General features: G+C 38.8%; 2 protein-coding genes and 1 long non-coding RNA gene across 3 annotated transcripts; 2 read left to right on the forward strand and 1 right to left on the reverse strand.

Annotated features, from left to right (window-relative positions):
• Window positions 1–442: 442 nt before the first annotated feature.
• On the reverse strand, window positions 443–7,003 carry glyctk (glycerate kinase). The gene is given in 7 exon segments (XM_032549297.1): window positions 443–1,946; window positions 2,945–3,120; window positions 3,397–3,463; window positions 3,465–3,549; window positions 4,575–4,753; window positions 4,755–4,947; window positions 6,804–7,003. Coding segments are annotated over 6 exon segments (1,575 nt in total). The 5' UTR covers window positions 4,932–4,947; window positions 6,804–7,003; the 3' UTR covers window positions 443–1,055.
• On the forward strand, window positions 1,603–4,004 carry LOC116710315 (uncharacterized). Its single transcript, XR_004337077.1, has 2 exons — window positions 1,603–1,689; window positions 1,771–4,004. It is a non-coding gene; the product is annotated as an uncharacterized LOC116710315 (long non-coding RNA).
• Window positions 7,004–7,099: 96 nt separating the features above from the next.
• wdr82 (WD repeat domain 82) lies at window positions 7,100–12,089 on the forward strand. The gene is made up of 9 exons (XM_032549299.1): window positions 7,100–7,479; window positions 9,143–9,240; window positions 9,579–9,645; window positions 9,727–9,826; window positions 9,991–10,107; window positions 10,182–10,337; window positions 10,418–10,487; window positions 11,402–11,544; window positions 11,954–12,089. The coding sequence occupies exons 1-9, from the start codon at window positions 7,319–7,321 to the stop codon at window positions 11,981–11,983; spliced, it is 942 nt and encodes a 313-aa protein (XP_032405190.1). The 5' UTR covers window positions 7,100–7,318; the 3' UTR covers window positions 11,984–12,089.
• The last annotated feature ends 613 nt before the right edge of the window (window positions 12,090–12,702 follow it).

Consider the following 12,702-nt stretch of genomic DNA (forward strand, 5'->3'; position numbering starts at 1 on the left):
TGTGGCCAGTTTTATTTATGCAATGTGATGAATCAAAATAAAATAGTGCAGTTGTAGAGTGGGAATGGGAGGGATTGTGCAGGCAACCTTTTCTACATGTTCCCGTCTTAAAAGAGGAATGGGGAAGTGGCACAAAGTGGTGAATGAATTTTCCAGACAAACAGACAAATTCAGGGGACAGAGCTGCTGCTCATTTGGCAGTAAACCTTCTGGAGGAAACCTGTTCAGTGTCTCCCTGTCAGTCCAATTTGTGATCTAAAGAGGAAATCACTGCCTATGATTATACACAGTTTGCATGCTTAGAGAACAAAGAATTGTATAAAAAATATTATAAAACAAAATCAAATACACATTTCATTGAGAGTAAAATTTTACCATAATAAAAAATGTGATTTTATTTTTCAGTTGATCTTTTTAATTAAAAGAAAAACACAAATAAATCTGTAGTCATTTCATTTTTATTGAAAAACAAGATGAGGTCAGAATAATATTTGATACTTTAATGTACAATCTTGCCGTCGGCTAGTACATAACATTAGAATGATTTTTACATTAAGAAGGAAAACACTGACATAGACCTGCAGTTTTTGTTAAAGTTTAAAAAAATTATTTGAGGAAATGTTTCTTTTGCCTTATTTTATTTCATAATTGTAGCATTATATATCAATTATTTTCATTTTGATCTTTAAAATACCAAAATTTCCACAAGTTTGTGGAATAAAATTTCCACAAACTTTATGAGACGCCCCTTTGCATCTGATGATGTAATCTGTAAATATTAAATTATGTTTGGATCAGTAACTCAGTACTTTCAGCCTTTTTACCAAATACATTTTTACTCTTATTTGAATAATTTCTTGGACAGCTACTTTTTACTTTTACTTGAGTAAAAATATGTTGTAGTAGTGCTACTCTTACTTGAGTACAATTTTTGGATACTCTACTCACCTCTGCCTACCATGAGTGTCAAATATAAAAATAGAAAACCCTAAAAAGCCTTTCATGTCTACTGACATGATGATCTACTCATTATTTTGCACTGTTTAGCCTGTGTGTTAACTAATTTTAATGGGAATAGGTGGGATAAGCAGCACATGAACATCCATGACATTAGTGCAGGTCAGGCCAGGCACCAGCAGACGCTCTCCGCCTGACAGACGGGAAAAGAAAGTGTAGGAGTCATTATTACTGAGGAAGCCGTCGATGTCTAACCCCTGGGCTTGGGCTTCGTCGTACAGCCCCGCATCAGTGACGGCCCCCGCAGCCTCCGTGGGTCCGTCCTGACCATCGGTGCCGCCGCTCAGAAACACGGGCCCCTGCGGCGGGAGCTCCAGGCCTCTCAGTTCCAGTCCCACTCGGAGAGCCAGCTCCTGGTTTCGACCTCCTCGCCCTTTGCCCGTTAGCTCCACAGTGGGCTCTCCTCCAGCTAACACACATGTGGCGCCCCACCCCTCGGCGCGCCCCTCGCCCAACACCTGCATGGTTCGGCACAGGTCCCAGCTCTCCACGCCGACCTCCGGTCCGAGCCTCAGCACTTCGGCTGCGATCTCCGGAGGCGGTTCCTCCTGGGAACAGGCGAACCGGGCCAGCAGGCCGTACAGCCTGGAGACGAGCCTCACGTCGCCGCAGACTCCCGGTGAAAGCACAACAGGACGGAAACCCAGTTCTCGAACTCGCCGGCCAGCGCAGGTGAGCGCAACTGTATTGGAGCCAATCACAGCATTGAGAGCCTCTCCAGGTGAATCCGAGTGCTTGTTACTCTCTTTCCAGCGGGGACCCTGTCTCACAAGGACCTGTGTGACTGAAGCTGGCATGGAGCTGAGAAGTTTGTGTCGTTCAAGGATGGATAAAACCTCCTCCGGCCACACCTCGCATGTCACTGTTGGGCCGCTTGCTATCAAATCAAGAGGGTCCCCAATCACGTCAGACAGTATGAGTGAAACCACCTTTGATGAAATGATGGGGAAAATCAGAAATATGCTCTTCTTTTAATAAGCAAACATTGTTAAAGGGGCAGTATTATGTGTTTTCCAGCCACACGTAGTTACGTTTTACAGCACAATGAAGTTACTATGCTACCTTCAGTTGTTATAAAAATGCATATGACTTAAAAATAGAGGTTCAGTGATTGCAGCTTTCCTTTCGATCACAGAAAAAAAACGCCTGACCTGCCGATTCTGATTTTGGGCGACACTGATTTTTTTTGTCTGAATTGTTGCTAAATAGAGCAATAAAATTAACAGTGTGGTGACTATGGTTAACTGCAGGCATGACCTGCTGTCAGTTAAACCTCTACCATGGGAGAGCAGAAGAGGACAGTGGTTGATTTATAAACCTTTGCCAAGTTAGATAAGATCTGTGCATAAAATCGGCTTCACATGTACGTATCGACCGATCACCAATTTCTCAAAGCAATCAAGCCAATTTATTGGTGCACCCCTACTTAAAAGAAATTTGACTTTGTAATTTAGTGCCTTAAAATTGGGTCTCTGTCTCTGTTAAAAACTCCTGCGCTTTCTGAAATTCTGCCTTCAGGAAGCCATCACAACATCACTCCTCTCTTAACGTTGAGCAACATTTTAACCAGCGTTTCACTGAGAAGCTAGCTCCTACAATGAGCTCAGCAGATGATCCACCAGGTGTTTGCTAGTGGCTGCTGGCTAGTCTGAAGGAGCTCAGTGGGGGGAAACTTTGGCTCAGAGGGGGAGGAGCTGAGTCTCGAAGGCGGGGCTAGGTCCACCAGGTGTTTTGCAGAGCTGAATGGTTGTCATGGAGATTAAAGAATTTCTCAAACATGAATGAAAGAATCAAGTCAGCACGTCTCCAGGTATGGTTTTGATGAGGGAATAACATTATAACATGATGTGAAACTCAAAAAAGTAGATTTTACATAATACTGTCCCTTTAAACAACTGCTGTGACTTACCTGTGCGGGGTGACTTACCTGTGCGGGGTGAGCGTGGTGTGCAAGCCCTCCACCCTTCAACAAAGACAGCGCTCGACGAACTTTGTTGAGCTCTTGGATGGTCGCGCCAGCAGCTGCAAGTCTGCGAGTTACATCAAGCTTCTCCTGCAGCGAGATTGGAGGTACTGGTGCTGGTAGCAGAGCAGAGCCTCCACCTAGACGGAAACAAACCTGCACATTTGGCTAATAATATGGCTATTAAACAAGCAGATTTGTAGTCATTATTGATGAAGTTGCTTTGTGAACTGTATGCTGGTTTGTAGTGTGATTGGTTTACTTCCTTAGCATTTTCTTTGCTATAACCTGGTACCACAAATCTCTTCTTTTAAAAAATTACTGAAATGTTGTACATTGTCTGTGTGTAAATAAATAAACAGTAAACAGGGTAGAAATCGGTGGGACTATTAAAAAAAAAAAATCATGCGTTTTACCTGATATTAGCACAAGCAGTAAATCTTTTTCTGTCAATTCAGTAGCTAACTGCTTGATGCCTTCGGCCTGCCTTCAGAGAGTCGTCATCAGGTAGGTTGTGTTTGGCTCCCTCCATGACTTTGATCCGACTGTCTGCTTTTAGCAACAAATGGCTGTGATGGATAAAAAGCATAAAATGTCACATATATCCATATTGTTTGTGATATTTTAGATAGTTTTCAGAAATTAGTTAAACATTCCTTGAAATTGTTCACACTTTTTAACACAAAGTGGCAAATGATTGCAAAAGGTAAAAGTTAGCATAACCGAAGTGATTGGACTTTTGCAATCTGTACTCCTAAACTTTGGATTAGTTTAATGTACGGAATGCTGAGACTGTCGAGACTCAAGACCCATTTTTATTCATTGGTGTTTGATTCAAACAAAAATGAATCAAATGACAAGAGTTTGAGTTTCTTTTATAATGTGAGTTTGTATATAATTTGTATTTTTGCTTTAAATTTTTTTTCTTGTTCTTAGTATTGTAATCTTACTTCATTCTATTGAATCGTACAGCAACTTGGTCAACATTTGTTGTTTTATAAATAAACTGACATTGTCATAAGAAGATTGTCTTTATTCCATGATTCCTTGATTTTCAGCTCTGACCAGCTTTCCTGTCCCTGATGAAAAAAATGTAGTCCCACAGCATGATGCTGTCAACGCCATGTTTCATGGTGGGAAATGGCGAGTTTAGTGTGTAGTTCAGTGTTAGTTTTTCATCTTTAATCTTTCCTTTGTAGGCCTAAAAAGTTTTATTTTGGTTTCACCTGACCAGATCACGCTTGAAAAACTGCAAACTACATTTTTCATGTTTCTCCATAATGGCTTTCTTCTTAACCTCTCTTCAATAAAAGTTGGATTTGCAGATTGCACAACTGATAGCTGTCTTCATGAGCTGTGGATTCCTGCATCTCCTCCAGAGTTTCAGAGAAACTCCAGAGGCTTTCACAGAAAAGCTGGACTTATACTGAGATTTAATTACAAACAGGTGATCATAAATTATTTATTTATTAAGTTCCTGACTCGATTCAGTTGAATTGAAAATTAAGTTGGTGGTTGTTACCAATAATAACAAAAAAAAAAACTAGTAAGGATATTTTTGTGATGCACTATGGCTCCTGCATCATTTGCTCACCTTTTTCCATGCTGTTGTAACGTCTGCTGCATCCCATGCGGCACGCTGATGACTCCTCTAACTAGATGATCGCCCAGAATCCTCTCTACCTCTGCAGCCATTCCCAGAACCGCTTTCCCAAAGCCCACCAGGTGCATGTTGTGACTGAGTGTGAATCTGCGTCCGTCAATAACGACCTGAGTCGCCGTTACGCTCTATGCTCTGCCGCACCACGGTGTCCGGCTGCACAGCTTCCACTGTGGCTCTGAAGGTTTCCCGCGCCCCTGAGTCCATGGACATGTTGCAGAACGTGGGGTTTCTTCTTCCCAGGAGGGCCAGAAAAGGTTGAGACCGGAACAAGGACAGGATGCGGGCCATTGCCACCTCAGCAGGGCTGAGGAATCGATACAGCAAGATGTGTAGAGTTAGAAAAGCATGTCAAATTAGGAAGGTGAGACTTGCATAATGCTATTAAATGTCTTTCATTTAAAACCTTATGAAAACTACATGCATACAAAGTGTTATAGTAGTGTTATTTGTAAAAATGTACATCAGCTTAAAATGATCCATTACTGTAAACATTCCAATGCTTCCAAAGACCTTCATACAAATTTAAAGCAAATTTCCACAGTCAAGATTTGCAACATGCTGTTTGGACTTACACAAAAAACATTTCAAATGTTTATCTGACAATTTAGTTTAGAAGGTATAGATAAAATGCATGTACATTTACTACCTTAAATAGATTTTTTAAATGAACAAAAATTAAATATTGTGCACTGTGCACCAGCTACTGTGACTCTCTTCAAATCTGGTTTTAAGTCTGCCTACCTGTGTGGATGGTTTAGGACGATTGCAGCCTGCAGATTCCTGCAGCAGCCTGTTGTGTGTGTTCCAGTTCAGCAGCAAAGGCAAAAATCTGACATAACAGTGACTGGAGTTGTTTAAACTCCGTTTAATAATTAATTTAAAGGGATCACTGCCCTGGTGAACATGCATTTCAACTCTACGTTTATCTCATCTTTACTGGACAGTGCTTAAAATTTCTACCATATAGAAGGAGATTTAAGTGAATGTGGCTTTATTTATTCTATCTTGTGTCAATCAGTAAGACTGGTGGTGGAGGTGTAATGGTGTGGGGGATATTTTCTTAACACACTTTGGATACCTTTGACAAATTGTTTAAAGACCAATGCTTACCCAAAGTCAAATTGTTTTCCTGAACATTACAACAACTTCCCTGTTTGTTTTTTTTTATTTTTTTTTCAGCCATCTTGTTGAAAGTCGGCCTTCTATCACCTGAAGAACATTTCCAGGATTAAAGGACTAATGTCTCAGCCAGATCTAGAAAAACTCATCCATGCATTTATCTTCAGTCGTATTGATTATTGCAACAGCGTCTTCACAGGTCTGTCCAACAAATCAATCAAACAGCTGCAGCTGATCCAGAATGCTGCTGCTCGCATTCTCACTAAAACCAGGAAGATAGAGCACATAACACCAGTTTTAAAGTCCCTCCACTGGCTCCCTGTGGCTCAAAGAATAGACTTTAAAATACTGTTAGTTTATAAATCACTGAACGGCTTAGCACCACAATACATTAAAGATCTGCTTTTATTGTATCAACCTTCCAGACCTCTCAGGTCTTCCGGTTCTGGTCTGCTCTGCATCCCCAGAACCAGAACCAAACGAGGAGAAGCAGCATTCAGCTTCTATGCACCACAAATTTGGAACAAACTTCCAGAAAACTGTAAAACAGCTGAAACACTGACTTCTTTTAACTCTCGACTAAAAACCCACCTGTTTAGAATTGTATTTGAAACGTAATCCATTACAAATTTATTGATGGAACTTGACTTAATGCTGTGTTTTGATTGTTGATTCTATGTTGCATTGTGTTTCTGTGTTTGATATGACGTAAAGCACTTTGAAATGCCTTGCTGCTGAAATGTGCTATACAAATAAAATCTGATTGATTGATTGATTTATTTATTGACTGTGTGACACAAAAAAATTAAAGACAAAAGAAGGTCCAGCTCAGTATGAGCAAAATGTATTGTCAGTGAGTGTATATAGTACAGACCAGGCATACGAATATTAATAATAAAATTAAAGGTCCCGAAAAGTGATCCTCATTATGAATACACATGTAATTAAATCTACTTATTTTTACAATTATAATTCTGAACGACTACATTATTTTTATACGATAATGCACAACCAACCAAAACAGTAATATGTAGTTCATACCTTGGAGTTTCCCTTTTGCGGGGTCAAAAGTCCTCCAGGAACTTTCTTCATCATGTGTTTATTTTGCGGCGGGAGTAAAATTTAGAGACAGACACAAAACAAATCTTTGTTCTTATATGTGACAGGAAGCGCTGCTAGTGAACACACAACCTGGCAACTATTTGAGACATTTAAAACTAAGCAGGAAAACCGTATCAAATCCTGCTGCTTGTGCTGTTTATGGCATCACGAAAATCTCGCGATAAGACATCATTTTGGGCCACTGCGCGGTCAGGTGATGATTTGTGCGTCACTGACGTGGCGAAGGCGTTGCGCTTTCGTCCCTCCTCTGCCGTGGACTCAAACTACCCCAGGCGGGATTTGGTTGCCGTTTTTGGGGACTTTATTTTCCCAATAACAACTTTTTCTTGCACCGCTTTTGTTTATATATCTCCACAAATCACCGTAACTGTGACCGTTGAGTGGTTCTAAAGCGGGGCGAGGGCCAGCTTCCCCTCACACACAGACAGGCCACCATGAAGCTAACGGACAATGTGCTCCGGAGCTTTCGGGTTGCTAAAGTGTTCCGAGAAAACTCGGACAAAATTAACTGCTTCGACTTTTGCTCCAACGGAGAGGCAATCATTTCCAGCAGCGACGACGACTCCTTAGTGTTGTACGACTGCCAGGAGGGAAAGTAAGAGCGGCTCCTCTTGTTTTTTATGTTAGCTTTATGCTAAGCTAATGGCTGAGGCCTGCTGCGGTGCTTAGAGCGATGCAGCATGAAATTAAAAATAAACGAGTCTGCCGGTTAAAACTGGACCAGTATTGTGTTTTTTTCAAAGCCTGTGTGCCATCAAATATTCAGTTTCATATTCATCAAGCAAAACACTTGGATGAATATTATTACTGTTAAACTAAGTGGGAGCGGATGGCTAAATTGAGAAAATGCGCTTTAATTTCACCTAATATTTCTGGAGTTTTTAACAAATCGCATAATTAAGACGACAAACTGGTGCTGTAGCAAGTGAGCGTTGTATAGTTCGATCTTAAATATTTAAGCTGTTCTGCCGCCATTTCTCCTTTTGGTTTAACGGGGCTAGAATATTTAAAGTGGGGAAATTCAGTTGTCACAGCAGCAAGTTGAGGATAAGTGGGAACATGCATACAGGAAGGTAAAGGAAAGTTTATAACATAAGAAAAATAATACTATGATAATAATGGTAAACTCAGATTGACAGAAATGTGCAGCTGAGTATCTTTATTTGGAGCAGAAAATATACATTTGCATAGATATTTGTTATAAAAAGCAAACAGGGATGTTCAAATATGATCAACAATGTTATTTGAAATTAGAAAAACTGCAAATAACAGCAACCTGTATAAGACTTGTTGAAGCTGTGATGTTTATAAAGTCTGCTGGAAGGAAGGATCTGTTGTGCAGAACGTGTCACTGAAGGAGCTCTCCATTTAGTGTTGAATTGGGAGTTTTTTTAATGGATATCTGTCAATTTTATTGTGACTTAAATTAGATTTAATTGTGAATACCAACTTGTTTGTTTGGAAGGATAAAAGTTTTTGTATTACAATCACAAGCGTTATCTGAATTTTAGAAAATTTAGAACCACATTTAGAGATGCATAGAGACCTCTTGAAAGAAAGACAACTTGCAATTTTTGATAAACATCTACAATAGGGAAAATGATGTCATTTCTGAAGAACAATCATTTTACTCCTTTTTGATTATTTTGAAACAAAGAAAAACATATTTTTTTGGAAAAGAGGATCCGTTTTCTTCTATGCGATTTTTGACATTGGGTACTATTAGTAAAGAGAAAATTTGACAAACTTACTAAAAGAAATAGATCTAGAAGTCTATTACTGGTATATTTAGTATCATTATGTTGTGGAATGTCAATGCAATTGTTTCATAAAAAAACTGGTACTGCTAAAACCAGCATTTCTTTTTAAATGTATATTTTAAAACATTAGTTGGTTCGTTATCATTTTTAGCCAAAGTTAGTAAGAGTCCTGGAGGAAGGTCCAAAGAGACTCCTGTGGTAGCCCAACAGAGTAGTGCTGTCCTCGCGACCTGGAAGAAAAAGGATTCAGTGCTTTGTGAAATTATTTAGAGGAGTGTAGATAATGACACAATAAAAATCAAGTGTGGTGGGTTTTTTTTTAGTCCCCTTATCTGTTAGAAATCTGAATCATTTCAAGATGAGTTTCAGTAAAAAGTAGCAAACATTGACCGTGCAAGGTTTCTAAATTATTGTATAATTATTATTATTTATATTATGAAGTGTGCTTCTGTTGATTAATTTCCTCTAATTTATTGTTTTTTATCCCATTTATGACAGACCCAAAAGAACTCTCTACAGTAAAAAGTATGGCGTGGATCTGATCAGGTATACGCATGCTGCAAACACAGTGGTCTACAGTTCCAACAAAATCGATGGTATGTATTCAGAAGATGTATGTTTAAATGCATGCCATTTTGATTTTAATTTCCGTTTTGTCGCATAATTTACTGCTGCCTTGGCTCAGGTGATGATTTGTGTTGCGTAGCTGCTCGCCGCGCTGCTCGCTGTAGCCTGAGGTAGTTGTTTGTACAGTTTGAGGGTCTGTGATTCTACCCCATACAGGAGCTAACTGTACAAGTGACTGCCTTGCCTACGGTTGAGTGCAATCTTCAGACGAGCTTTGGATTGATTTTTTTTTTTCTTTTCTATTATGCATGACATAATCGTTTATTTTGGTATGTTGGTGCCACTTATTTTGTTCTTTGTCTTTAAGACACTATCCGGTATTTGTCTCTTCATGACAACAAATATATCCGGTATTTTCCTGGACACAACAAAAGGTGAGTGCTGTCCTCGTGCTTCCGCGATTGGTTCGATGTTTCTGTGTTTTCATGTTTCCTCTTCCTGTGTGTTTTCATCAGAGTGACGTCTCTGTCCATGTCTCCTGTGGATGACACGTTTATTTCCGGCTCATTAGACAAAACGATCAGGTTGTGGGATCTGCGCTCACCGAACTGCCAGGTAGGCATCTAGTTTTACTCATTTGTTAGAAGTAGTTTGACACTTGTGCTGTAAAAATTAAACCTTCCTAACAGATTGAATTTGGAGTTGGTTTGTTCTCTGTAGTCTTGCACCACGAGTTTAGAAAATTAATGCTGTATTTGCTGCTATTTTTGCATTTGTAGGGTTTGATGCACCTGCAGGGGAAGCCTGTTTGCTCATTTGATCCAGAGGGTCTCATTTTTGCAGCTGGCATAAATTCAGAGATGGTTAAACTTTATGATCTGCGCTCATTTGATAAGGTATGGAAGGAGGTCTGACGCTCGACTAATTAAATTGATCCAAAAAGAACTAAATCGATCTCTCTTGCCAACAGGGTCCGTTTGCAACTTTCAAGCTTCAGTACGATCGGACATGTGAGTGGACTGGACTCAAGTTTAGCAATGATGGAAAACTCATCCTTCTTTCAACCAACGGCGGGGCGCTTCGCATTTTGGACGCTTTTAAAGGGGCGGTGCTGCATTCTTTCGGGGTAAAGATGGAGTCACTGCAAAATGGAGAATGAAAATTTGGTAAAAAATAATACTGAGGGTTTATATTTTCTATCCACAGGGCTACAACAACAGTAAAGGCGTAACCTTAGAGGCTTCTTTCACTCCTGATTCTCAGTTTGTGATGATTGGTGAGTTTGGATAAGTGTGTTTTTATGTGTCACTTTATCGGTGATTAAATTAACAGTTCAGCAAAAAGAACATTTAATTTATTTGGAATAAGGATGGAAGTGTTTTCAGCTGAAGCACAGGACCAGATTTCAGCTCACATGATACAAAATATAATTTTAACTGTTTTTTGGATCAAAGGCTTTATTGAAAGCCTACAGCTGCTCTGAGAACAGGCAGGATGGTTGTTGTTTAATTTAGAGACGCACCAATATCTGGGGAAATTTCTTTCATTGCAAACATGAAGTAACTCAAAAATAAAATTGAGCAAATGTTAACTAAAAGACGTAAATTAACTACAGGTTCCTTGATAAATGTGCCAGTAGCTGAAGAAGATATTATAAGGTTGATTGTGAAAACAAATTCTGTATTTTTAGTAGGGCTGCGTTCAATAATTACTTGGTTACTGATTATTCTGATGTTTGATTGATTAATTAGATGAAGAAGTGGCATATTCTATTTTGGATTTAACCACTTATTAAAAATACATTCTAAAATAAAAATTTTATTGCCAACAATGCAATAAAACAGCATTCCTTTAGCATACGCTTGATAATTTGCAGCTAAAAAATACCTCTAACATCAACATATTATTGTATTGTTGCAATATAATAGTACAAAGAATGGCTTTAATGCAATATTTGGTAGGCTAAGGTATTTACTGTGCAGTTCATTAAATTTTTGCTTGCCAGTGCTTTATTTCGGTAGAATTGTAGACTCACTGTCCCACATGGACACTGTCTGCACCTGATCCCAGTCATGTCAGAGATCAGGGAGCGTAGCGATGCTGGTTAACCAGAGTTACTTTCATTATTTCAGTAATCTGCTTTTTATTACTGAATGTGAATGTTTACCTCCAACATTTGATGTGTTTTAGGCTCTGAAGATGGAAAGATCCATGTGTGGAATGCTGAAAGCGGGATGAAGGTGGCGTTATTAGACGGGAAGCACACAGGCCCCATTACCTGTCTGCAGTTCAATCCAAAGTTCATGACCTTTGCCAGTGCCTGCTCCAACATGGTGAGTTTAAGACAATGAAAACTTTGCCTCAGGCTCGACAAAGACATTTCTTTGAGAAATAAGCTTAGCTATTAGATAAACTGATGAATTATTAAAAATAGCAAACATTAGATCATTACATTTTACCAATGTTTGTGCATTTCTTGATTTAATTTGTCTATATATGAGGGGCTTTTTAAAGATTTTGTTTAGATTCTGTAAAAATGAAAACATGAAACAATCAAAAAAAGAGAAAAACGCAACTTTAAACATTAATTGAATGCTTTTTCTACTAAAACAGAATTTAAGTCCAATTTCTAATAAAATATTTAAGAGATTTTCTGCCTCTCTGTGTAGAATGAACAGTCAAATATGTCAACGGTAATGGCTGAAGTGACTTAAATGTGATTGTTATGAATTAATCTTTCAGGCTTTCTGGTTGCCGACCATTGATGACTGAGGAGTAGGAGCAGCAGCTGACCAGCAGGGGGCAGTGTGAATGTCACAAAATCAAATTGTAAATAATCAGTTGTAGGAATAAAACATGTTTGGTTTTTATATTTCTATTTAACATTAAATTGTTTCCTTTGTAAAAAAAAAAAAATAGTTTTGACTTTTTTTTAATTGTGCCAATTTATATTTCTTTTTGGGTCTTTGGTATTTTTGAAATTAGTGTACAAAGGTTAAAATAACAGTTCCATGTATTTTAGAGCATCTGGGAAGGAAATACATTTTTTAGGTTCAAATTATAAGTGATGATTTGTTAATAGGATTGAATTTAATTTAAAGTGTGGTTTAAATGTGTTTTCTTTGTAAGGTTAGAGCTATAGTTATGTTGAAACCCAGTATGACCTGATTTTTATTGGAGCATAAACATCTTACACAATCTGTTGACCATCAGAATCATCTCGTGGAAATATTTGAGTTAAATAAGTCAGGGATAGTTTCCTTAAAGTCACTTTGGTTACATTAACTCATCAAACACTAAATATAATTGAAAAGCCGGTATCTAACCCCGTTCTCAGCCCAGGCTGGTCACTCTTTATTAAATATTGGCTGGCCTTTGGGTTTACATCACCACAGTTTTGGGTCTCTGGCTCTTCACAGGCCAGCACCCCTGGCTGGACAGTCAGAGATGGAGCTAAATTTGGTAGAGAGGTGATCAGGTTCCACCTCTGT

Source organism: Xiphophorus hellerii, chromosome 20, assembly GCF_003331165.1.
Source record: "Xiphophorus hellerii strain 12219 chromosome 20, Xiphophorus_hellerii-4.1, whole genome shotgun sequence".
Lineage (NCBI taxonomy): Eukaryota > Metazoa > Chordata > Actinopteri > Cyprinodontiformes > Poeciliidae > Xiphophorus > Xiphophorus hellerii.